Genomic DNA, 25,179 nt, shown 5'->3' with positions numbered 1-25,179 from the left:
TTTGCCCTAGGGATCAAATATTGGCTTTGCAGGAGTTAAACAATGCTGCATTTTAAATAAGACAAATAAAACTCACACCCATGTAATAACAATTCTGGATAATCACCGCCGGCTATTTATTGCTTTGTCCTGTATCTCCTCGGTTCTCTTCCTCCATCATTTACTGAGTAGCCAGAGGTAAAGCCCCTGGGCTAGGAGGATGCAGGTTACCTCCGCTTTTATTATGCAGCAAAACCAGAGCTGGGGGCATAGCAGGACGGGCTGGACGGTGAGGGGGTAGGGGGCTTTTTAAAAAAAGGGTTTATATTAATATAGTTACACAGTGGGGACAACTGCATTACACACCAGGTGAATGCTTATTTTCATCCATTAACTGAACTGCATTTTGTATTCACATTGACTAGATGAAATAGAGGCTATATTACAATTTCAACACAACTATAATGCTTAAAGAATAGGAAAACCCAACATTTTATATTCCGGATATGTGCCTGATGTACCATGTACTTGTATTGCTTCCTTTAGCTAAAATCCCTGGTGTTCCAAAAAAAAAAAAAAAAACGGAACCAATTCTCCTATCCACATGGTCCGTTCAACAGAAGTTGATCGATAGATCGAACTCTGGTGAGCAGCAGTGGCCACACATGGATCAAAATTTACCCAATCCTGCTGAACCACCTGACTTTTAACCCATTGATCGCCACCTTGTGCAGCAGAGGTTAAGTTTCAGCTCAAACAGGAAGTTTGAAGTGCGCTGGATTTCTGGCAGAATCAAATATTTTTCTATGTACTTGTAGCACATTTAGAGCATTGGGAAATGTTAATGTATTGCCAAGTTCTACTAAATGCCCAGACATACAGTACACTTTAGGATTTTTTATTTATTCATTAAAAACGTATTCTTTAAATACATGAATAAATAGACTGGGGGCTGGCTGACTTTCATGCACCTCTTACAATCCTTCAACCTCATTTTGTTTCATGAATAAATAAAAACATGACAGCTAAATAAATATTTTTTTTAAACTTTCTGTTTTTTTTTTACTTTTGATTTCAGTTGTTACAGCTCCCTTAGCCCCATGCCAGTACAGCGAGGAAATAACTGGCTACTTAAGTGTGAGTGCTATAGAAAATTATTCCCCAGCAGATTGAAATCAGCCTCCGATGGTTGAATCTACTTTCCTAATAGACACTTGAGAGTTCTTGTACGTTTGTTTTTTTGACCGCATATAGTGTATGGATGTGAGTTCTCCTCCCTCCCAGATTATAAAGTCTATTCAGGTTTTTTTTTTTTTATAACCCATAGAATTCAGCTCTTTAGCCTTGGGCTATTTAAAGGAGATGAGATAGTAGGTGGGAGGGGGTCTAACCTAACGGATTCCAATTTCTGTAATGATGAATATGGTAAAATGGGGCCTGTTAAACCATAGCATGTATTAAAATCTATATTTATAGCTGGTTCAAGAGGTGAAGCTTCTAACAGAGATGACCCAAATATTCATCTTGCTGTAGACCCTTTTAAAAGGCTTTTTCCGGGTTAATAAGAACATACTGCAATGAGCAGATATCCAAGTGTTAAAAAAAAAAATCAGAGTACTGCAGTTTGAATTGGAGGTTTTATGAAAGCTGGCTTCTGATTGGCTGCTATATATATATATATATATATATATATATATATATATATATATATATATATATATATATGTGTGTGTGTGCGCCATGCTTTATTAGGTTCTGTTAAAGTATATGTAAACCCTAAAAATAACCATCTCTTATTTGGGGGTGCATGCATCATACATAATAGGGGGGAGTACAACTGGGGGAATCAATGGTGGAGAAGGATCTGGGTGTTTTGGTAGATCATAAACTTAATAATGGCATGCAATGCCAAGCTGCAAATTCCAAAGTGAGCAAAGTGACCTTTCTTGTATTAAGAGAGATATGGACTGGAGAGATATGGACTCCAGAGAGAGAGAGGTAATTTTGCCCCTGTACAAATCATTAGTAAGACCTCATCTGGAATATGCAGTTCAGTTTTGGGCACCAGTTCACAAAAAGGATATCAGGGAACTGGAGAAAGTGCAGAGAAGGGCAACCAAACTGATAAGAGCCATGGAGGAGCTCAGCTATGAGGAAAGAATAGAGGAACTGAGTTAATTCTCTCTTGAGAGGAGGCGATTAAGAAGGATATGAAAAACATGTTTAAATACATAAGGGGTCCATATAGTGAACTTTAAGGTCACCACGGAGGACAGGGGGGCACTCTTTACGTCTAGAGGAAAGGAGATTTCATCTCCAAATATGGAAAGGTTTCTTCACAGAAGAGCTGTGTAAATGTAGTATAGACTCCCTCAAGAGCTGGTTCTGGCCAGCTCAGTAAAATACTTTAAAAAGGCCTGGATTCTTTCCTTAATATACATCATATAACTGGATACTAATATTTTTAGGTAAAGTTGACCTAGGTAATATCCAATTGCCTCTCAGGGGACCAGGAAGGAATTTTTTTCCCTACTGGATCAAATTGGATCATGCTTTGCTGGGGTTTTTTTTTTTTTTTGCCTTCCTCTGGATCAACTGTGGCTATAAGATTGTACAATTGTTATTGTATTATTGATTTTCCCCCTTTTATTGGTTGAACTAGATGGACTTGTGTCTTTTTTCAACCAGACTAACTATGCAACTATGTTATTTGCTCCCTTTTGGTCTCTTAAAGTGGATTTCCAGGAATTAGACAAAATCTACCTTTACAGTAGGGCTCCCTCTCCCCTGCAAGGGATAACAACTTGTTTAGTCTAGGGGTGTAGGGATAAGGTGTAATACTTACCTTATTACTGGTTCCAGCAAGCTCCCTCCATCTTTGTGACTGGTCCAGTGCTGCTGCCTCTCTAAGGTGCTTTGGGCCCTGGCTGTAAGCTCACCTCTTCTCATACAGTGCTGGTTTGATAGCACTGCCTTATACGTGATGGCTCAAACAGTGTTATCAAGCAGTGTTTATTGACTGTAGAACACCTACCCTATGTTATAAGGGGGTGTTCTGTAATCCTAACAAACTTTCTGTCGTAGGGTTGTAGGCAAGTGCAGTTCATCTTTCCCTTTGAAGGTGGCGCTGTTCCAGCAGCCACTGAGCAGGGAAAACAGAGGTTGAGAGGAGCTTTTTGTTCCTCTGAGGCCTCTGTAGTCATCAGGGGAGCAGCAATCTAATTGGAAGCTGCTGCACTGAATGGCCTCTGCAGCCATCTTAATGGCCCCACTGCAGTTAGTGCGCATTTGGGATGTGGATAGTTTGGGGACAGGATCCCCACTAGCTAGGGACATTGCTTTTAGCAGTAGGGAGAAGTTATGGTCAAGGAGGGATAGTGCAGGGATACTACGCCTGGCCCTGCCATCTGGGAAACTTAGACAGTTGGTATTCCTATCTGGTTACTACAGGCGCCTGCACAGCTGTTCTGCCTATCAGTCATCCCCTCCATCAAATGCCATTTTGGTAATGTAGCCTACCAAGGTGTTCACTCAAATACAAAGACTGTGGTAAAATACTGCTAAGAGCTATTATACCGGGGTTGCCTGTAATATTGAGGCTTTGTTGCCACAGTGTTTGGAACTGTAAGTGAGCTAATTGCCGCTGTCTTCCATGTGTCAATTGTTACTTTATCACTATGTTACCAAAAGTATTGAGACTTTTACAGCAAATGTACTTTGACATCCCAGTGTTAGTCTGTAGGGTTCAATATTGAGTTGGCCCACCCTTTGCACCTATAACAGCTTCATCTCTTCTGGGAAGGCTATCGCCAAGGTTTAGGAGTGTGTCTATGGGAATGTTTGACCATTCTTCTAGAAGCGCATTTTTGAGGTCAGGCACTGGTGTTGGACGAGAACTCAAATTCGTCCCTGAAGGTGTTTTATAGGGTTGAGGTCATACAAGTTCCCCCACCCCCGAACTCACTTATGAATGTCTTTATGGACCTTGCTTTGTACAATGGTCCAAATCATTTGGTGGAGGGGGGGGGGGGATTATGGTGTGGGGTTGTTTTTGAGGCATTGGGCTTGGCCCCTTAGTTCAAATGAAGGGAACTCTTAAGGTGTCAGCATACCAAGACATTTTGGACAAGTTCATGGTCCCAACTTTGTGGGAACAGGTTGGGGTTTGCCCTTCTTTTAATGGACAAACCAGGTCCATAAAGACATAAATGAGTGAGTTTGGGGTGGAGGAACGTGACTGGCCTGCACAGAGTTCTGACCTCAACCTGATAGAACACCTTTGATATGATTTAGAGCTGAGACTGTGAGCCAGGCCTTCTTGTCAAGTGCCTGACCTCACAAATGCGCTTCTGGAAGAATGGTCAAACATTCCCATAGACACATTCCTAAACCTTGTGGACAGCCTTACCAGAAGAGTTGAAGCTGTTATAGCTGCAAAGGGTGGGCCAACTCAATATTGGACCCTACGGACTAAGACAGGGATGCCATTAAAGTTCATGTGCGTGTAAAGGCAGGCATCCCAATACTGTTGGTAATATAGTGTACATTACCAAATAATAATTGCGCCACCTTCCTTGGTTTCTGTGTGCCTTTTCTCCATCTCCCGTACCAATCAACTGGCCCTGCCTACAAGATGACAATGCTGCTCCTCCATAAATACAGTACAGTGATTGAGGGTTTTTCACGTTAGGACAAAAATAGTGTTACTGGCAGCAGGCTCAGCAGGTAAAAATAAGGGAAACAAGCCTGGAAATAGAAAGCTAATGCAGCCACCTCCTTTAAAGACTGAGGGAAAAAAAAAAGATCAAAACAAGCCATAGGAAACATTAACAAGTAGTCAATGTGGAAATATCTACTTAATTTACCTTCAGCTAGATATTCCAGTTTCATGGCCTGTAGGCAGGAACACAACTTTTTGTGACATAACGATTACAGGCAATTTCCAGTCCCGCAGTAGAAATCACATGCATGCTTATATAAATCACTCTTTTGCTTATATATTTTTTACAAGGACTGAACAGAAAGGCACTGAAAGTTTAATAACCCTTGATATTTTTTACAGGTGAAAGTAATGGTGAGAATCTGTCCATCACAAGGGATCCATGACACATCAGAATCCATGTCTTTTTTAAAAGTTGACCCGCGAAAGAAACAGATCACTCTATATGACCCGCCTATATGTGGCCCCACCATGACAGGCCACAGAAGAGCTGTGGTTGCCGTCCCAAAGATGTTTGCCTTTGATTCCGTGTTTCCTCAAGATGCTTCACAGGTAGGTCACCTCATTGTTTGGAATGAGTAAAATGGAGTTTTCCCTTCACTGCAAATATTGTACAACACATTTTGATTTCTAGGGGCAGATCAAATTAAACGCACCTTTAAGGAAATACAATGGCAGCTGTCTCTGACATCACTTTATTTTCCAAGCCATGTGATTACCATGTCAGTACTGATCTGGTGATCACATGGCTTTGACAGAAAACTAGCAGACAAAAGATAAGATAAGAAAACTAGCAGACAAAAGCGCTATCTGGTTGGGATAATAACCACTGTATCCATATGAACTGTAAAGAGCCAATGGAAAGTCTCAAAGCAGTTTAACCTTTGGTCATTAAAAGTCAATACAGTACCAGGCCGGTGGGTCCAGATGTAAAAGGGTTGATGACCACTAGACCAGTGGAGCAAGATGGAACAAGACCACCCTGGTGTGCAGGCTGAGAGCTGCTCGCACAAAGACACGGACGTACAGAAGCCAAGCCAGGTCCCACTGACGCTCCCGTGTGACGTCACCACAGAGCGAAGGCGGAAGTGCCGGACCGGAATAGGGTGCCTTTAAACCAGCCTGGAACGCAGAGGGAGAAGGGTTGCTGTGATGACGGGTTTCGCACACATGTGCTTTGTCAAGGACTGTCAGCCTGCACACCACGGCGGTCTTGTTCCATCTTGCTCCACCGGTCTAGTGGCCATTACCCCCTTTACATCTGGACACACAGACCTGGTACTGTATTGTTTTTTTTTATTGACCAAAGGTTTTAACGCAATTGTCTACTATTAAACTGCATTGAGACTTTCCATTGGGTCTTTACAATTCATATGGATACAGTGGTGGGTATTATCCCACCCAGATAGCGCTGTCTTATCTTTTGTCTGCCAATTTTAGTACTTCCATATACGAACTGTGACGGCTGCACCGGGTTGGCCCTGGCATAGGCGCAGTGTGTATCAATATAGGGCTTAGCGCTTGGGACACCTTGCTGTTGTTGACAGAAAACTAAGCAATGTTATTTTAATTTTCAAGCAAATTTTGCCTAAGTATGATTTGAGGTTAATTTTAACATTTCTGAAATGGGGAAATCGGTAACTTTACTGCAAAAACAAGTACTATGAAATCTCATCACTAATTATCGTATCATTACTCCAGAAACTCGGCTAATTCTGCATATATGGAATGCGTTGGGCTATTTGTTGCATAATTTCTGCCAAATTTCAAAGCTGATTTTTTTCTAGCCGTGTGTGATTTGTTTGTTCTGAATAAATATTTGAACAAATTTTTCGGTATTTGGATATATCCGAATAGCTGAATGCTCTGAATAAAGAAAGGAAATTCATCCGAATTTTGGAAATTCAAATTGAAATTCAAATCAAATTTTACATTGAATTTCAGTTGAATTTCTGAAATCAAAGACTGTGTGTGTTATTAGAGTACCATTTCCAAATAATGCTGTTTTTGTTAAGCCAAAGATGATTTAAAGAGTCATTGTAATCATTTGATTAAGATTTTTCTTTTGTTTGTTCACTTTGCCACAATCAAATTGGAAAAAAAAAACTTGCTTACTCGACAAGATCCACAGGCTGTATCATCTCACTTAGATAATTACATTGAATTCTACTTCTGAGTGTTCTAGGAAAACAGGTCCACAAATCTATCTGCTTGATCATAGGTTTATTGTCAAATTAAGAGGCACGGTACTTATGGGTAAGAACGTTTACTCGTGCAACATGCAGACATATTTGTTTTGATGTCTGATTATTGGTGCCTCTTACCTTGACACTAAACCTAAGATCAAGCAAAACATATCATGAACCTGTTTTCTGGGATAATTGCTTTGTGCAGTGGGACCAAGCAAAATCCAGAAGTGGTGATTTACGACTTCAGAGGTGAAAGGATTAAGCTGCTCACCCTTGCTGCAGCAGTGATTTATTTACCAATGTAAATCCAATACAGTTTATTCCAACTTGGTGTGTTACAAAGGAAATGTTTCTTGTGTGGTGCAAAATACTTTTTTTTTTACCTGAAGACTCCTTGCATGGCAAGGGTGAAACAGAAACCAAACTGCAACATGGAGCAACTAGGGGTCATTAGCTAGGGGCTGAACTACATTGTATTTGAGAGCAAATCAGAGTGGGGGTACACAAGAATATACCAAATACAAAAGCTCAAACTCCTGTAAAAGCATTGTCCGAGCTTAAAGTGTGCAAGAGACCTAACTTGGTAGATTAAAACCTTGTTGTTATGGATGATTGTTTACATGGACAGCAGTTTACATGGACAGCAGTGGGGCGAGGGGGCAATAAAAACACATGGGCTGCCCTCCCACCTACAAGTTAACATGGTGAAGAAGACTGTATAAAATTTGCTGCTGCATAACAGTGTACAGAGTTTTTTTTGGCAGGCAGTACCACACCCAAACACACAGCATTCAAGTAAATAGGATAGGGCTGCAGCTGTGATGTTAGTGTCTAATTCATATGGCTGTGGTGTGATGCCTCCTCATAAAAAGGAGGCATCAAGGAGGTAGCCCCTGTCAGTCCCCTCTAAAAAGTGATCCACCAGTTTCTTATGTTAACATGGCTTTCGTTTTCATCATGCATAGTGTAGAAGAGTGCATGAGGAGGAGGAAGCACCTGTCAATCAGCTGTAAAAAGTGAACAAGGCCTTAGTTTTCATCATGCATAGTGTAGCAGAGTGCACACTATCTCACAGCCATTATAAATGCCAGGCTATACTATGACAGTTTGCTACCATGAGCTGGTACCAATTCTGCTCAATCAGATCTCCCCTTTTCTGAATAGCCCAAGGTGGGTGTCTTTGTGCTAATAGACCCATAGATACATGACCGTATTTCTGCAGCATAATCAGAAGTCGCCATTTTCCCATCTTCTCTTTATAGGCAGAAGTTTGCTCTGGGACCGTGGCGGAAGTCATTCAGTCTGTTGTGAACGGTGCAGATGGATGCATATTTTGCTTTGGTCATGTCAAGCTTGGTAAGCTCCCAGATCTGTTACAGTTAATTACTATGTTAGTCTGTTAATTACATGCTGTCATTTAATGGTTCAGCAAACACACAGAATGCAAATAGATTATAGCTTTTAATTAGTTGCAAAACTTGCTTCAGTTAATTCCTCCAGGAAGGCTTTGAACCAAACTGTAACTACTCAAAAGGCAGACACCTATCTATGCAAGTCTGATCATTGTAAAAAAAAAAATTCTAGGCATCTACTTTTTTTTTTTTTTTTCAGTATTTGTATTTTAACATTTTTATAAAGCAAGGTGTGAAACATTACAATTAATTAGTGTACCATAGCATAAAGAGAACTCCAAGGGTACATATGAACATTTAATGTAAATATCATGAAACATTAGCTATAATGTTATAAATTGCTAGGGATACATAGGTAGTGAGTATGTGTGTATATATATATATATATATATATATATATATATATATATATATATAAATATATATATGTATTATTTTGTGTATTGCACATTGCATGTAGTGGGAGCATAATCTTTTTCAGTGTAGAACAAAAATGATATTAGCAGTTGTGTAGCAAGGGAGGAGAACAGATAGTAACAATAGAACAAAGAACATTAAAGAAAGGTTTGAAGTTCGGTTCACACCTATGCAGTTTGCTTTTGATTGTTTCTGCAGTGCTTTTTGCTGTTCATTTTTGCACATGTGATTGTCCCACAATTTGCGTGTTGCATTTTTTATGCTTTTTTTTTTTTTTTTTTGGCCAATTTGTTGGGCAGATTAAAAATGCAAATTGTGGCAAAATGCACTACATGCTTTTCTGCAGCTTCTCCATTGAAATCTATGGAACCAAAAAAGCAACAAAAGTACCCTTTTGCGTTTAAAAAAAAGTCCCTGGCTCTTTCAAAAAACACAGCCACTGAAAAAAAGCATAACTATGAATGTGTGCTATAGGAAACCATGTTAACTGGACTGTAGAGCGTTTCTGCAAAAATCACATAGTTGTGAACCAGGCCTGAAATGTGAGATGGGAAGATACACTATATTACCAAAAGTATTGGGACGCCTGCCTTTAGACGCACATGAACTTTATTGGAATCCCTGTCTTGGTCCGTAGGGTTCAATATTGAGTTAGCCCACTCTTTGCAGCTATAACCGCTTCAACTCTCCTGGGAAGGCCATCCACAATTTAGTAGTGTGTCTATGGGAATGTTTGACCATTCTTCCAGAAGCGCATTTGTGAGGTTAGGCACTGATGTTGAACCAGAAGGCCTGTCTCGCAGTCTCCACTCTAATTCATCCCAAAAGGTGTTTTATCGGGTTGAGGTCAGGACACGTTCCTCCACCCCAAACTCGCTCATCTATGTGTTTATGGACCTTGCTTTGTGCACTGGTCCTATCATTTGGTGGAGGGGTGATTATGGTGTGGGGTTGTTTTTCCAGGGGTTGGGCTTTCCCCTTAGTTCAAGTGAACTCTTAAGGTGCCAGCATACCAAGACAATTTCATGATCTAAACTTTGTGGGAATAGTTTGGGGTTGGCCTTTCCTGTTTCAACATGACTGCGCACCAGTGCACAAAGCAAGGTCCATAAAGACATGGATGAGCGAGTTTGGGGGTGGAGGAACTTGACTGGCCTGCACAGAGTCCTGACCTCAACCCGATAGAACACCTTTAGGATTAATTAGAGAGGAGACTGTGAGACAGGCCTTCTAATCCACATCAGTGCCTGACCTCACAAATGCGCTTCTGGAACATTCCAATAGACAGACTCCTAAACCTTGTGGAAAGCCTTCCCAAAAGAGTTAAAGTTGTTATAGCTGCAAAGGGTGGGCCAACTCAATATTATACCCTACGGACTAAGACTGGGATGCCATTAAAGTTCATGTGTGTCTAAAGGCAGGCGTCCCAATACTTTTAGTAATCTAGTGTATATCAGGGAAAGAGTAGGAGCATATAGCAAAGGGGGAGAAGGTAGGAGAGCATGAAGTCTGCAGTAATACAAATAGGATTAGAAGAAAGCAATTTGTAGTTAGGAAGATGGATTTTAATTTAGATCGTTAAGAGGATGTATCAAAGTCATTTGGTCAATAATTATCTATCTAGGGGCACCAAATTTTGGTAAATTTTGGAATAGTCTGTGAGGACTGCAGAAAGTTATTCTGTGATGGTTGTCCAGAATAAATGGTTTTTGAAAGCTGCAAAGCATATACTTTTTTTTTTTAAAGCGAGGCACTTTAGCTTTTGCTATGTTGTGACATGAGAACAAAAGTAAGACTATGATTGATGTATTTCTGGTCTGTGAACACAGCTTTTGCAGAAATAGTTATTGGAAAAAACCTATGCCGGATTTTTTGAGCACTTGAAATGCAATTTAAAAACAAATCATGTCCTCTCCTACACACTCAGCAAATATTCCTAAAGAATATGTAAACTGATTCACTTGGCATGGCCCATTGTTGTCACCATCAGGAAACCCACCCAGAGAAATGCCAAGCAGCCATGGAGTTCATGCATGTGTATAAGAAGTGGTTGCAAAAGGTAATTGGTAACACTTTTAATAAATATATGATGCACAGAGCTTCAGCAAACTAAATGTCATTCAGTCATGGATCTAAATGACATCTACTATTAAATTTAGCACAGGCACCACTGGTGGTAATGGGTACCAATAACTTCCTGATCCTTCACTACAAGGGACCCCCTCATTTGTACAGTTTTTGTGCACTTTTCCACTGCAAGTACCGGCTCGGCTCCACTCGGCACTGCTTGGCCCTGCTCAGCTCGGTTTTCTTTTTTCACTGCGTGGTACGAGTCGGCACCTTTCGGCACTGTATAGGCTCTACTCTGTTCGGTTTGCTTTTCCACTAAAGTAGTAAGTGGGTGGGATTACAATGATTCTCTGACCAATCAGTGGCTAGTAGTGACAAACAATCAAGGCTGCATGCAAAGGATTGTGGGATATGGTATAGGTATGGCCCGCTTGGAACCCCAACCGAGGTGGTACTGTTTAAGCGAGCCGTACCGATCCGTACCATGCAGTGAAAAAGCGCCGCTAAACCAAACCGTACCGAACCGTTCAAACAGGTACCATGCAGTAGAAAAGCGCCAAAGCAAGCCATATTGAGCCATACCATGCAGTGGAAAAGCCCCATTAGTTTCAGGGATCTGAGGAGGTGACAAGTGTACTTTAAAGGATTTTTCCAGTCTGATTAAAAAAAAAAAAAAATCAGTATATTGCTTTTAGGTATATTTGAGGTCTTCCTGGTACTGACAGTCTTATAAACTGTATTTGTGCTCCTTCTGCTATAACATATGCCATGCTAAAATATAGTGGAAATAGAAACAGAAAAGCTTTCCTGTAAGAGTCCTGGTCATTACGCTAATTAATTTATTTCAGTACTTCCTGAGCCACTATCTGGGAGCAAGTGTGGAGTTTAGGAGGCAGACATACACATACAATGAAATAGGGACCTCTGCCTTGTCTAATAGCCAGGCAACCAGCATTTTCAGAAGGAAGACCTCAGCAGTGGAAGCCTCCTGGCTCTTGTTCACTAGTTTCAGTGATAGCAAAATCCCAGACTGCCCACACCCCTTTACCCCTTGCATTTGCAGGTTATGTTACTCATTTCACAACTCCTCATTTCCAAAATTGTCAGTTACATTGCAGCATCAGTGGCCCCGTCTGTCTTGCATTGTACATGAGGATGTCAGGAATCTGCCCACATCCATGGGGAGTGCAGAATCAGAGTACAATTGGTATAATATAAGTATTCTTCTGTATGAAGCCCCCTAATAAAAAAAAAAGTATTATATCCTCAGGGAGTGGGGGCATACAGTCATTTTTTTTCTTACCAGCCAGAAGTGGGGCCTTCAGGTAATGATGCAAGAACTGAAATTCAGATATATGTGTACTTGTGACACAGGGACAAAAATCAACATCTATGCACAGATATGTGGCTAAAAAAGATATTCTTCAAAAATGATCATAGATTTGTTACATGTGGTCATTTAAAATAATCAGTTGGATGGATTTATAGTCTGTTTTTTTCTCTTCTGCACAATTGCAAAGCAATCACTGGTTGATCATCTTTACAAATGAGCCCATTGTCCTGAAGACAATCAGAATCTAACCGTGCTTCCTCCTTTAGGTAAGACCTACACCATGATTGGTAAAGATGCCTCTACACAAAGCCTTGGCATTATCCCTTGTGCAATCTCTTGGCTTTTCAAGCTAATCAATGAGAGGAGAGAAAAGACTGGCACTCGCTTCTCAGTCCGAGTATCTGCTGTGGAAATCTACAGCAAGGACGAAAACCTTAAAGATCTGCTAGCTGAAGTAGCCACCGGTAGCCTTCAAGATGGTCAATCCCCAGGAGTCTATCTCCGAGAAGATCCAATATGCGGCACTCAGGTATAATGGCATTCTGCGGATTATTTATTTAGAAGTTTTCCCTTTTTCTTCCTCTCAAATAACTGCCTTGTGTTTGTGAATCTTTCTTTTCAGCCATTAAGAACCTCATGAAAACTCTTGCTTGCCTACAAGCCAGAATCCCTAGTCCCTGGGCATACATATTTGTTTTTTTGATTGCCCGGGAGACTTGGCCGGTTGTGGAAGAAAGAACACCCTTATCCTAATTAAGTGTTTTTTTTTTTTTACTTCATGCTTGCAGCTTCAAAACCAGAGTGAGCTGAGAGCCCCCACAGCAGAGAAAGCCGCTCACTTTCTCGATGCAGCCCTAGCGGCAAGAAGTACCAGTAAGCCAGATTGTGATGATGAAGATAGAAGGAATTCGCATATGCTTTTTACTCTTCACATATACCAGTACAGGATGGAGAAGAGTGGAAAAGGAGGAAGTACGTGTGCTTTTGTTATGCATTTTACATATGGGGGTTGATTTACTAAAACTGGAGAGTGCAAAATCTGGTGCAGCTCTGCATAGAAACCAATCAACTTCCAGGGTTTTTTTTGTCAAAGCTTATTTGAACAAGCTGAGGTTAGAAACTGATTAGTTACTATACACAGCTGCACCAGATTCTGCACTCTCCAGTGTTAGTAAATCAACCCCAGAGCGTGTTATTGTCAAAAGGGTGGTTATTTAGAAGATGGAAAAATGATGACCAGACCATTAAAGATTCTGATCAGTTGCTATTGAACTTTAAACAGTACTCTACACATTTTCTAATACTACATTACAAAGAATAAAAGTAACCTCAAAGGAAACATGTAGTAAAAGAAATGTGGAGACTACTATTGCTGACCTTTTTCTTTTGGAAATGCCAGCTGCTTGGCTGTTATGTTGGTGTGATGGCTTCACTACGTGCTATGGCACTGACCTAGAACAAGGAGTATGCAGATCAAGAGTTCTGCATGCTTGTTAAAGGATCAGTGTCCCAGAAAGACCGAGACAGCCAGGCTATTTGCATTTTTTAGATGGAAATTGCTAATGAAAGCTCTTGTATCTCACTCACTACAGCCTTCTTTTAATAAGCCACTAAGGCTTTGCAAGTGCCAGCACCCCAGGGAAAGGCGTTAATGGATACCAGAGAAACTTCCATATATTACCACATCAGTTAAGGGTAAATTAATCCAAGATTCTCCTTTTCATCTTTCCATATTTGATTGGGACCATGAAAGTGAGAACCCACTGGGTAGTCTAGGTTTTTCACCCTTAACCCCCCCTCCCCTCTTTTTTTTTTTTTTTTTAAATAATGCCAAATGTAATTAAATAAATACGGTTTCTTTACCTCTTTGAAAACATAATCTCTCCAGCATGTAGCGTTGTATTGCAGGTGCACATAAAAATTTGATGCTCTTAGCAGGTTCATGGGAAACAATGGGGCTTCCTACCGTTGAATAGAGAAGTGTGGTTTCCTTGAGGCTGATATGTGCTGGGGGAATAGAAAATGGAAGGAAGTGGATGTAGGATTAAATAATGGTCGGACTGGGCTAGGTAAGGTTGTGAAGTATTGAAAGGTCAAGTGCTTAATTTTCCTCCCAAGATAATCAAGAATAGAAGCATGTGTTGCCTATACCACCCGAGGACCACTTAGATGTAGTAAACACATTCATTGTAAGTTGTGTAATGCAAAGAAGGGAGATGCATAGTTAAATAACATGGACTGCTTAACCAACCAGAAAATTTGTGAAGCATTGCACACACTTTTGTGATTTGCGCACACCAGCTGAACTGAAAAAAAAAAAATGTTGTGCTCACTATTTGTATGGTACCTAACTTCATAGTTAAAGTGCCGTACTGCTTCTTTTAGATTTGTTTTTGTTAGATGAGGTTGGAGTGTTTAGAGCAAGGATACAACTGGATAATACATTAAGATGGACCTTTTAGAAACTTTACACGTTTGCATGCATAAATGTCACTATATATTGCAGCAATATAATTTTAGAAAAGCTCAGCCTTTATTTTTAAAAGAAGTAATTCCTAGGTTTCAGTTCTGTGACTTTATTTAGGCAGGGATGAGATGATGTCATCAGTGTGCTTTAGGCAGGGGGAAGCAGTGAAGCTCTCTGCTCGTACCTCCGATACGGGCAGGCAGTTACTGAATGGCAGAGAGCTCAGTGAACTGTCTAGAGCAGGTATTCCCAAACTACGGCCCTCCAGTTGTTCAGGAACTACAGTTCCCATCATGCTTAGTCATGTATGTGATTGTCAGAGTTTTACAATGCCTCATGGGATGTGTAGTTCTGCAACAGCTGCAGGGCCGTAGTTTGGGAATCCTTGGTCTAGAGCGCTCAACCACAAGCCGGCAGCCAGAAAGGCTGTGGGTACATATATTTAATTGATTTGCAGAGATCTGTGAATCAATGACGCACCCATGTGGGTGGAACCCCACGCAGCCTCACTCTCTTTGAATTGTGACAGCGAGTGTGGGGAGAATATCCCTGGCTTGCTGTCACAAGGAGGGGAGGGGAATTGGGAGAAGAGGGGTCAGATGCAGAACATGTTTCATGTTACACCCTAAATATGCGTGTAACATGTTCAGAAAGGTGAACTTATCCTTTATGGATCTAGAAGTCTAATAATACTGGGTCAATGGGACCCACGTATGATCCTAACTTTTTCATTTTATAGAAAAGCTGAAAAACCTTTGCAGCAGCTATATTTGGGTACCATGCCAATGAAAACTGCTTTTAAAAGAAAGGGAGAAAATTTAAACAATAAGCTGAATCACTTGAAATAATAAGCAACTCTGCCGACTGTCCCTTTCCATTATGTATTTGCAGAAGCAATAGTACAATGCCTGAGTAGTTACCTGTAAGAGCCCGTTCATAGCAGATGTGCTGTACTTCAGTGGACTGCCTTGTCCAACTCAAATACAAGGCAGAAAGACTTGTTCCCTATCATACATTCAATCTAGTTAGAGGGCCAAACAAACTCCCAAGAATCAATGGCGATTTAAAAATAAATATAATAAATTTGATTTCTAGCATGATAAATCTAACACGTCTCTGGGGCCAAACATATTCCCCTTTCATCAGGGCTTAAAGGGATTGTAAAGGCAGAAAGGTTTTTTTATCCTAATGCATTCTATGCATTAAGATAAAAAAACCTTGTGTGTGCAGCAGCCCCCCCAAATACTTACCTAAGTCTATCTCTATCCAGCTATCTTTCAGGAGTGTCTCAGCTGCCCGGGACTTCCCACCTCATTGGCTGATATAGCAGTGTGGCACGATTGGCTCCCGCTGCTGTCAATCAAAGTCAGTCAGCCTGTCAGGAGAGAAGGGGGCAGGTCTGGGTCACTTCTCCGAATCTGAATGGACACAGGGAGCTGTGACTCGACTCAGGTGCCTCCATAGCAAGCTGCTTGCTGTGGTGGCACTCAACAGGAGGGAGAGGCCAGGAGAACAGAGGAGGGACCCGAGAAGAGGAGGATCCAGGCCACTCTGTGCAAAACCAACTGCACAGAGAAGATAAGTATAACATATTTGTTATTTTTAAAAAAAAAACAAGACTTTACAATTACTTTAAGGCCCCTTTCACACAATCCGGTCCGTCGGCGGACTCCGTTTATCTCAGCGGGGGAACGATCCGCCGATCCCCTGCTGAGCAGACGGATGGCAGCTGTGTCTCCGCGCTGTGTGCGGAGACACAGCTGTCAGGTCCTGCTGTTCTCTATGGGGGAATCGGATGGGAACGAACAGTCTGTTCTCATCCGATCCGCTGGACGGATGGAAAATAGGGTTTCCATCCACCCCGATTTGACGGATCGAATCGGATGTCAGCGGACATGTCTCCGCTGACATTCCATGCCCCATAGAGATACATGGGGCGTCCGTTCAGATTCGCCAAAAAAACTGACAGGCGGATCTGAACAAGTCCACCTGTGTGAAAGGGGCCTAAGAGTTTTAAATGGCCTTTGTTTTGCTACATTCACTTACACCAGCATAACCTGCCCTCCTAAAACTGCTCCAAGCAGTAAATCACAGTGCAGATTTATTTGATATCCACCCACCTTATTTCGGACTAGGATCAGTTAAAAAGTTTATGCCCTGATTGATTCACAGTAGAATAAAGCCAATGTGCTATGGGGGCCAATTTTATTACAAAATAATCTTGAACAGTTGGATGTTTTTTTGGCAATCTTATTGGATTGTATGCATGTGGATTCTCAAATCTGGGTAAGTCCCTGTTTGGTGGAGTGCTGCTGAATGGACCCTTAGCAAATCTGAATCCAGTGTCTTATTTGTTCTTGTGTTTGCTCCCTAACATGACAGTTTACACCATCACCTTGCTGTGGTGTGCACTGAACAAAGTACGCCATGTACACAGTGTCAGGACAAGGTTATCCAGCACCCAGGGCAAAGATTCCAAACTGCACCTCCTCCCCCACACATGATGTGCAAACTTTGGGGATCCTACACCCAGCAGTCGCTCCTTTGTCAAAACGACTGCCTCTGTCAGTCTTGCAACAGAAGGAAGGCACCCGTATTAAACCACTGCACCCAGGGCAGCTGTCCACCCCTTGTCCCAGCCCTGCATGCATAATCCACTGCATCATGTTGTGCTGCACCCAATAGAACTTAATTAAATGTCATTTTGTGACATTTCAATAAAGTTCTTAAAAAAAAAGTTACAGTGCAATCACATACTATGCTACAGGGCACATTGGACATGTGAACTACCCCTAAACTAGAACTACTGTATGACCATCTAAACAAGTGCCAAACTTACTATGTGATGCTCAAGCCAAAAGTATACAACATTTTTCCTTTACTTTCCCTGATTAGGCCAAATCCTCCTTCATTTGTTGCTCTTCCACACACTGCAGCTCATGGTGGGAGGGGTGCAGCACAAGAGGCAATGCTTCCAATCCAGAATGCAATGGGTAGGACAAGATGTGGCCAGGTGCTGATTGATATGCTACAGGCTTGTGAATCAGCAGTAAAAATGCAGATAGCCAAAACCCCTGCAACATGTTCTCATTCCACTGTAGTGTAAGCAGTCACAGCCTACATGAGTGACAACTCAGGTTCCAAATTCATGAGCAGTGCACCATTGTTGCCACACCACCACAGGTAGCTGTATTAGTTGGACGTCACTGGCAGGATCAATAGGTTCTTGTGGGACTTTACAAGAGGGGCTAAGAGAAAACTAAGTTCAGATGTGCAGCACATTTTTAAAGAAATGCCATAGTTCTACTTGAAGAAATAGATGCTACATCTATTTATTTATTTTTTTTTCCTATCAGTGTCAGGAGGACGCAGCCGTTTGCACCTTATTGACCTTGGGAGCTGTGAAAAAGTGTTGAGTAAAAGTCGTGATGGTGGAGCCGGTTTATGTCTATCACTGAATGCGCTGGGCAGTGTCATAATGGCCCTAGTAAATGGAGCCAAGCACATCCCATATAGGTAAGATTGTTAGATTCTATTGCATATCAAGTGTCAGCCTTACCACATTAATTGTTTTTAGCTTCTTGTATCCTCTCATAGTGCTTTTACATGCGTTTGTTTTTTTTTTCCATTACTCTTTTCCTGCATGCCAATATGTCTTCCTATATTTATTTTTAGAGTGCTTGAAAGTCATTGTAAAGGTATCCATATGGGTTGAAGCTGAATTTTAGGCAGATATAATTAATTCTTGTATTTTTTTTTTTTTTTTTACTGCAACTAGTGACTTCACATCAGTCCCACTGAGCAGAGAGATACTTTAAGTAGTAGTCTATTGCTGCTCCTTTACAGCCCATTCAAAAAGTAGGGGGAGGGAAGTGACCAAGCTAAATTGCTTAATTGGAGTAGGGTAGAGCAGATCCTCTTTCCAGTGGCGAACTGTGATGATAATGTTCCATCCATTAAATATGCAAGGCATTTTTATAAAGGTTGTGCATTGTTTAACCACAAAGATCTGTGATTTTAGGGGGTGGTGCTACAAACCTGGCAGTTGCAGAACAGAAATCCTGTGCTATTAACAAGGTCTGTCTAGTATACAGCACAAACATACCAAATTAAGACATAGCCTCACTCATTGCAGACATACATATTTGTTTAGTATCAGTAATACCTTTAGGAGGCCAAACAGACCTACATTTCCTCAATATTATGATTAGTAGTGCCTAACTGCTTCATTTCTTGAATTGTTTGCAAATTCTGGTGTCAAAAATGGAAATAATTAATCCCTTAGTAGCCAAGGGTGGTATTAACCAAGTTGCATTGAAGTTTATGGCAGTGTGGCCAGGTTAAATTACAGCTAGCTGTCATTTATAGCTCTGGAAACAGCTGGTATTTTTAATGTAATCCTTTTACTTGCTTGTTGGCATGCCCTTACAATGCTGGAATAAGAAAAAAAAAAGGGAATGTCTCTTTCCTCAGGAACAAATGCCCAGTGCAGAATTTTAATTCACATTCTCCCTTGTTAAATAGGGACAGCAAATTAACTATGCTCCTGAGGGAATCTCTGGGGAATATTAACTGCCGAACAACCATGATTGCACACATCTCGGATTCTCCTGCAAATTACCCAGAATCCCTTGCCACCGTTCAGCTCGCTTCAAGGATTCATCGAATGAGAAAGAAAAAATCCAAGGTTAGTTTGTTCTTTCTTTGTACTGCATGTGGGTGGGGGTGAGAAGCATACTTGATGTCATGCCGCACTGTATTAATAATGTCCAAATTTGTTTTCACACTTTCTTCTGTAATGTCAGTGCAGCACTGTCAAGAAAATACTCAGAATACAATATATTTATAACTGTTTTATAGAAATGAGCTTATTTTATATGGCAGTGCAGAAGTCAGTGCTAACATGCAAAGTGCACTAACCAATAGCAAGCAGATGACAGTTTTCTGTACTTAGATCAGTGGAAGGTAACTCCTGACTGGTTGGTATAGTTTGAAACACTTTGGAGGTTACCCAGTTAAAGGGTCATTTCCCATTCATATTTTGAGTTTGGCCCTGCAAAGAATTAGGCATATTTAAGGGAGAACGTCACCTTTTCTAAAAAAAAAAAAAAAAATAGAAAAATGCACGTTTTTGCAGGTTAAAAAAAATGTGAATTTATTATTTTTGTGTGCCTGTACCTCCTGCATGGGCAGACAGTTACTGAACTGCAGGCAGAATCAATGATCTACGAGAGCGCTCACCAGCACCCTCATAGTTCATTAAAGCAGAGCTCCACCCAAAAGGGAAAGCTCTGCTTATTTTCCTCCAGGGGGGCTGCCACATGTGGGACCTTTCGGGGGGGAGCGGGTACCTGGCTTCACAGCCGCTTCCCTACTCTGCATGTGTGAAGCGCGCTGCACTTTGTGAATGGCCCGGGGACCCCCCTCCTCCTTCATTGCCGGTTTCCCTTACCCGTAATGATGACAGCAGCACCCGATAGCTGGTTGGAAAATCGGCTGGTTGAAGACGTTGCTGGATTCGTGGACAGGTAAAGTGTCCCAATAGTCAGCAGCTACAGTAAAACAGTGGGTTTGTCAAAAACGCAGTGGTTTCTAAGCACTTTTTGCTTGCGCTGTTCGTATGAGGATTAACTGCGTTAAAGTCCCATCTGTAGTGGACTTGTCTGTTTCCAGGTTAAATAAAGCTACCTTCATTCGGGTTGAGGAGTCCCCAGCCTTTAAATATCCAGCTGATAGGAGGGCGGAGGCTCTGGCCCACCCAATGTTCGCTGTGGCTGGTTTGGCACTTAGGCCGGTATTTACTATTGCCCTGGTGTAGCAAGGTCTGACCGAGTGGGCTAAACTTTTACGCCGGGACCTGGAGGGGAACGGCTTCCCCTGTCTTGCACAGCTGGTGGATCAGTTGGTCCAGGGGCTGCAGTTTATCTGTGATGCCTCTTTGGATGTAGCTCCTTTGATTTCTAGGCTGTCTGTATCAGCAGTGGTCCTTCAGATTATTATCTGGCTAAAATACTGGTCTGCAGACCAGACTTCTAAGAAGGCCTTATCTGATCTCCCCCTTGTAGGGGATTTCCTGTTTGGAGCTTCTTTGGATGGCATTGTTTAGGGTCTCAAAGGAGGGGGGAAGAGTAGTTTTCTTCCTTAGGCTACCAAGGGCAAGGAGCCCTGTCGTAGATGTGGGCCGTTCTCCTCGGATCATAAGAGGTTTTTCGTCCCTTAACGTCTCATGACAAGTGATCAAAAGTCAGGGCCTTCACCAGAGGTTCCAAGAGGACCTGGTTTGGCAAGCCACGAGTGGGCTCTTCCAGACCTGCGGACAAGGTGGCCTCTGCATGAAGGGGCACCCTCACCTGTATCTGGGGTGGGGGGGACGGATCCATGGACCTCCCTGGTAAAGAACAGGCTATGAGATCGAGATCGAGTTCAATCTTATCCTGCGGAAAGGTTCTTCCCTTCCAACCTGCGCTTGTCCCCAGATCACTTACTGGCCTCTTTGGGGTAGTGCAAGACTTGTTCCTTCAAGGGGTGATTGTTCTGGTTCCAATTTTGGAAGGTTTTTAGGGGTTTTTACTCAAACCTCTTTACAGTTCCCAGGAAAGAAGGCAAGGTACGTCCAATTCTGGACCTCAAGGCGCTAAACTGCTTGTGCGAGTACAGAATGTTCGCGTAGAGTTTATTCACACGGAAGTGGCTTTCCTACATCAGGGGGATTTCTTCTCGCTTCTATCGACATCAGGGATGCCTACCTGCACATTCTAATTTGTGCCAGTCACCAACGCTTCCTCCGTTTTGCCGCGGGCGCGGAGCATTATTGGTTTGTGGTGTGGACCTTTGGTCTCGCCTCTGCTCCTCGGGTCTTCACAAAAGTGTTGGCCCCGGTGCTGGCATTGTTTGTGTCATTGGGGGATTACGGTACTGGGGTACCTGGGTGATCTTCTTCTGTGAGCACAGTCTCCGACTGCTCTGATGGACAACTGGAGATTGCTCTGTGAACTCTGAGGGAGTTTGGTTGGATTCTGAACCTTCAGAAGTCTGCTTTTGGTTCTGTCCGCCAAAACTGGACTATCTGGGTCTGACTCTGGACTCTGCCTCAGCCAGCGTGTTTCTTCCTCTGGAAAAACTCCAGACATTGCAGGAGGCAATTCAGCTTCTGTTGTGTAGCAGACCGTCATCCCTCTGGGCTTGCATGCGGGTGCGGGGCCTGATAGTGTCCACCCTCGAGGCTGTCTGTTTGCACAGTTCCACACAAGATCTCTGCTAAAGAAATTCTGGTGAAATGGGACGAGGATCCACGGTCTCTAGAGGTGGCTTTGTTCTCTGGCACTTTGAGAGGGAAAATCCTTTCTCCCCCTGTACTGGACGGTTGGCAACATGGATGCCAGCCTGTCTGGGTGGGAGAGGCGTCTTCAGCATAGATGTGCTCAGGGGGTCTAGACTCTGGCAAAGTCCAGACTGCCGAATAATGTTCTGGAACTCCGAGCGCTCAGCCTTTGTCTGGCTCATTGGACAATTTGTCCTCAGGGGTGTTTGGTACGAATTTATTTGAACAATGCCACCGCTGTGGTCTATGTCAATCACCAAGGGGGCACATATAAATGTCCCGGCAGCTTGGTAAGTAGTTGGCGTTCTAAGGTGGGCTGACCGATTCATTCCAGCCCTCTCAAACTTCTGCCACGACGCCTGTGCAGGATCAAAGCAGAAGAGATTCCGTCCAGACTGAATTCGCTAGTCTTGGTACGCCGATCAGTTATGGCTGGTCACCGATGCTGCTTGGGGACTTCCTCTCAGGGAGGAACTGCTGTCCCAAGGACCGATCTTCCATCCTGCTTTAACGTCGCTGGCTTTGACGGCTTGGCTGAACACCAGGTGCTGAAGGATAGAGGTTTGTCTGAGTCTGTGATTCTTACGCTGTTAAAAGCTGGGAAATCTACTTCTAGGAAGATCTACCATCGAATGTGGAAGACATTCATTGCATAGTGTGAGTCTCTTGGGGTTCATCCTCACTCCTTCTAGGTGGATCGGTTCCTTCAACAGGGGGGTTGAACAGAAATTAGGCATCAAAGGCCAGGTATTGGCTTTGGTGGTCTTTTTCCAATGACCTTTGGCCTCACGCTCCCTGGCGTGTACCTTTCTCCAGAGTGTCAGACATTTGGTTCCTTTAGTGCGGGCTCCGTTGCTGCCCTGGGATCTTAATGTGGTGCTTTCAGCTCTACAGAAGCCTCCCTTTGAAAATATTCAGGAGGTCTCCCTGCTTGCGCTGCCCCAGAAGGTGGCCTTTTTTGGTGGCTATCACCTCTGCGCGCAGGGTGTCGGAACTGGTGGTGTTATCCTGTTCACCTTATGGTGATTCACAAGGATAAGGTGGTGCTTCGCCCCTGCCTATCATTCCTCCTAAGGTGATCTCTGACTGTTATTTGAACGAATACAGTGTGTTTGCCTTCTCTGTGTCCCAGGCAAAACATCAACAGGAAATAGCCTTGCATGCCTTGGATGTGGTCCGGGCAATTAGGGTGTATCTGGCAGCTACAGAGTCTTTTAGGAAGTCAGACTCTCTTTGTGCTCACTAACGAATCTCACAAAGGGTTGTCTGATTCTTCTGCGACCATTTCCAGAATGGTGGTTCAGGCCTATTGCATCAGGGGTCAGGTTCCTCCTTTCCCTGTCAAAGAGCACTCGACTAGGGCGCTTAGTGTCTCCGGGGCTTCCGTCATCAAGCGTCAGTGACGCAGCTTTGCAAGGCGGTCACCTGGTCGATAGAGCACACTTTTACAACATTTTTATAAAGTGGATGTGTTGACATTTGTGGATGCTTCTTTTGGCCGCAAGGTTTTTCTGGCTGTTATTTGGAGAACCTGGTCCTCTTTGAGGGTGTATTGTTTTTTTTTTTCAGGTGAGCACCAGTTTATTGTTGAGCTCCATGTTACCTGGTGTAACGCTCTGGCGTTTGTTTTAGTGAACTGGATTTGCAGCTGCAGAATTTCCACTCAGTAGTCCTGTAGAGATGTGTTGAATCACCATATCCAACTCTCCAGACTCATCATTGTGGCCCAGCCTGCTTCAGCATGCACATATACAGACACTCAGATAAGATGTTCCTGGAGTGATAGTTTGTATGCGATAGTATAGAGGTGATGTGCTGAAAGGACAGGCGTGAGTAGTGATAGCAATGATAGGCACTAAAGTAGTAATGTTCAGGAGTGTTAGCAGATGGTGATAGATAGTATGCATATAGGTTAGCAATCATGTACAAGTAACAGGTGGTAGGGGACAGCAGATGAATGTACAGGAGATGCTAACTTAGTGCAAGGTTATAGATGGTAGTAGACTCAAGAGCTAGCAATCTATGTAACAGTGCAGATGATAGAAATAGTAATGCATAGATAGCAACAGTCTTTAGTATGCAAGAGTAGATAGTGTAAGTTGATAGGAAGGAATCCCCTGCGGGGTACTTATCACTAGTTGGTTTAGAGAGGTGAGGGGTCCAGGATTGAGATAAGGATCCGGTAGCGAGATACAGGATCAGTAGCGAGATACAGGATCAGTAGCGAGATATAGGATCAAGTAGCGAGATACAGGATCAAGTAGCGAGATACAAGATCAAGTAGCAAGACTCCGGTCTATCCAGATATTGGGGATATAGCTGGAGGCTTCGGCAGCGTCAGACAAAGGCTGTATAACAGGCGGTTTGCACGAACGCCTTGTGAGTGAAAGCCGGCGATTGAAATAGCCGCTCAGAGCCGCGCCTAGTAATGACGTCATGAGAGTTAAAGGGACAGGTAGCTATATGCGTTCCACCTACCTGAATGGTAGAACGCAATGCGGAAATAAGAGGCTGGAAGGGTACCGAAGGTACCAGGATCTTACACCTAGTTGGCTATGGTTAGCCTTGGGAATTTTGTTTCCACTTTTTTCCCACCCCTCATGTTTAACACTGCTTTGGGATGTCCCAATGGTTAAGAAGAATCAGGAGCTGTGTCATCAATGAACGAAAGAGAAAATGGGATTTTTGACTTACCGTAAAATCCATTTCTCTGATGTTCATTGATGGACACAGCACTCACCCCGCTGTGGATTTGGCTTTCTTCTGACACTGCTTGTAACAAGCCTATAGCTGAGAGTGGGTGTATACCCTGGGGACTACCCATAGGTGTAGTCAAGCTTTTTTCCTGCCTAGTGTTCTACTCCTGTAGGGGGCAGTATAACCTAATGGTTAAGATGAATCAGGAGTGGTGTCCGTCAATGAACATCAGAGAAATGGAATTTACAGCAAGTCAAAAATCCTATTTTTATAGTGGTCTGACTCTTTAAATAAATATAGCATCTTCTGTTATCAGAAACAGCCCATTGTACATCAATGAGACATACAAAAATATACTTTATTCCTTGTGTGAGCATTCAGTGTTTTATTAGTCCAGGTGAGACAAACACCCCAGAAATTCTGTGGCTCACTTGAAGTGATTGACATTAAGGCCCAGTAATAGGGAACAAAAAACGCATCATAAGAGGAGCTGTTTGTTTTACCTGGAACAATAAAGCTGCAGTCAGTGAACACTGACATGAATGGTGACCATATTCTCCTTGTGTGTTGTAAT

At 42.6% G+C, this 25,179-nt stretch overlaps 1 protein-coding gene across 3 annotated transcripts in view; it reads left to right on the top strand.

Annotated features, from left to right (window-relative positions):
* KIF26A (kinesin family member 26A) overlaps positions 1–25,179 on the top strand; it is a 232,908-nt gene that overhangs the window by 193,242 nt on the left and 14,487 nt on the right. For all 3 annotated transcript variants that reach the window (XM_082275594.1, XM_082275592.1, XM_082275593.1), the window contains exons 6-11: positions 5,042–5,251; positions 8,151–8,244; positions 12,387–12,649; positions 12,909–13,092; positions 17,944–18,103; positions 19,112–19,274. In XM_082275594.1, coding sequence (XP_082131720.1) covers positions 5,042–5,251; positions 8,151–8,244; positions 12,387–12,649; positions 12,909–13,092; positions 17,944–18,103; positions 19,112–19,274 — 1,074 coding nt within the window. The remainder of the gene's footprint in view (positions 1–5,041; positions 5,252–8,150; positions 8,245–12,386; positions 12,650–12,908; positions 13,093–17,943; positions 18,104–19,111; positions 19,275–25,179) is intronic.

This window comes from Pelophylax lessonae (genome assembly GCF_965119305.1).
Source record: "Pelophylax lessonae genome assembly, chromosome: 13".
NCBI classification, from domain to species: domain Eukaryota; kingdom Metazoa; phylum Chordata; class Amphibia; order Anura; family Ranidae; genus Pelophylax; species Pelophylax lessonae.
Note: the sequence above shows the minus strand (reverse complement) of the source record. Positions and strands in the feature narration are given on the sequence as shown.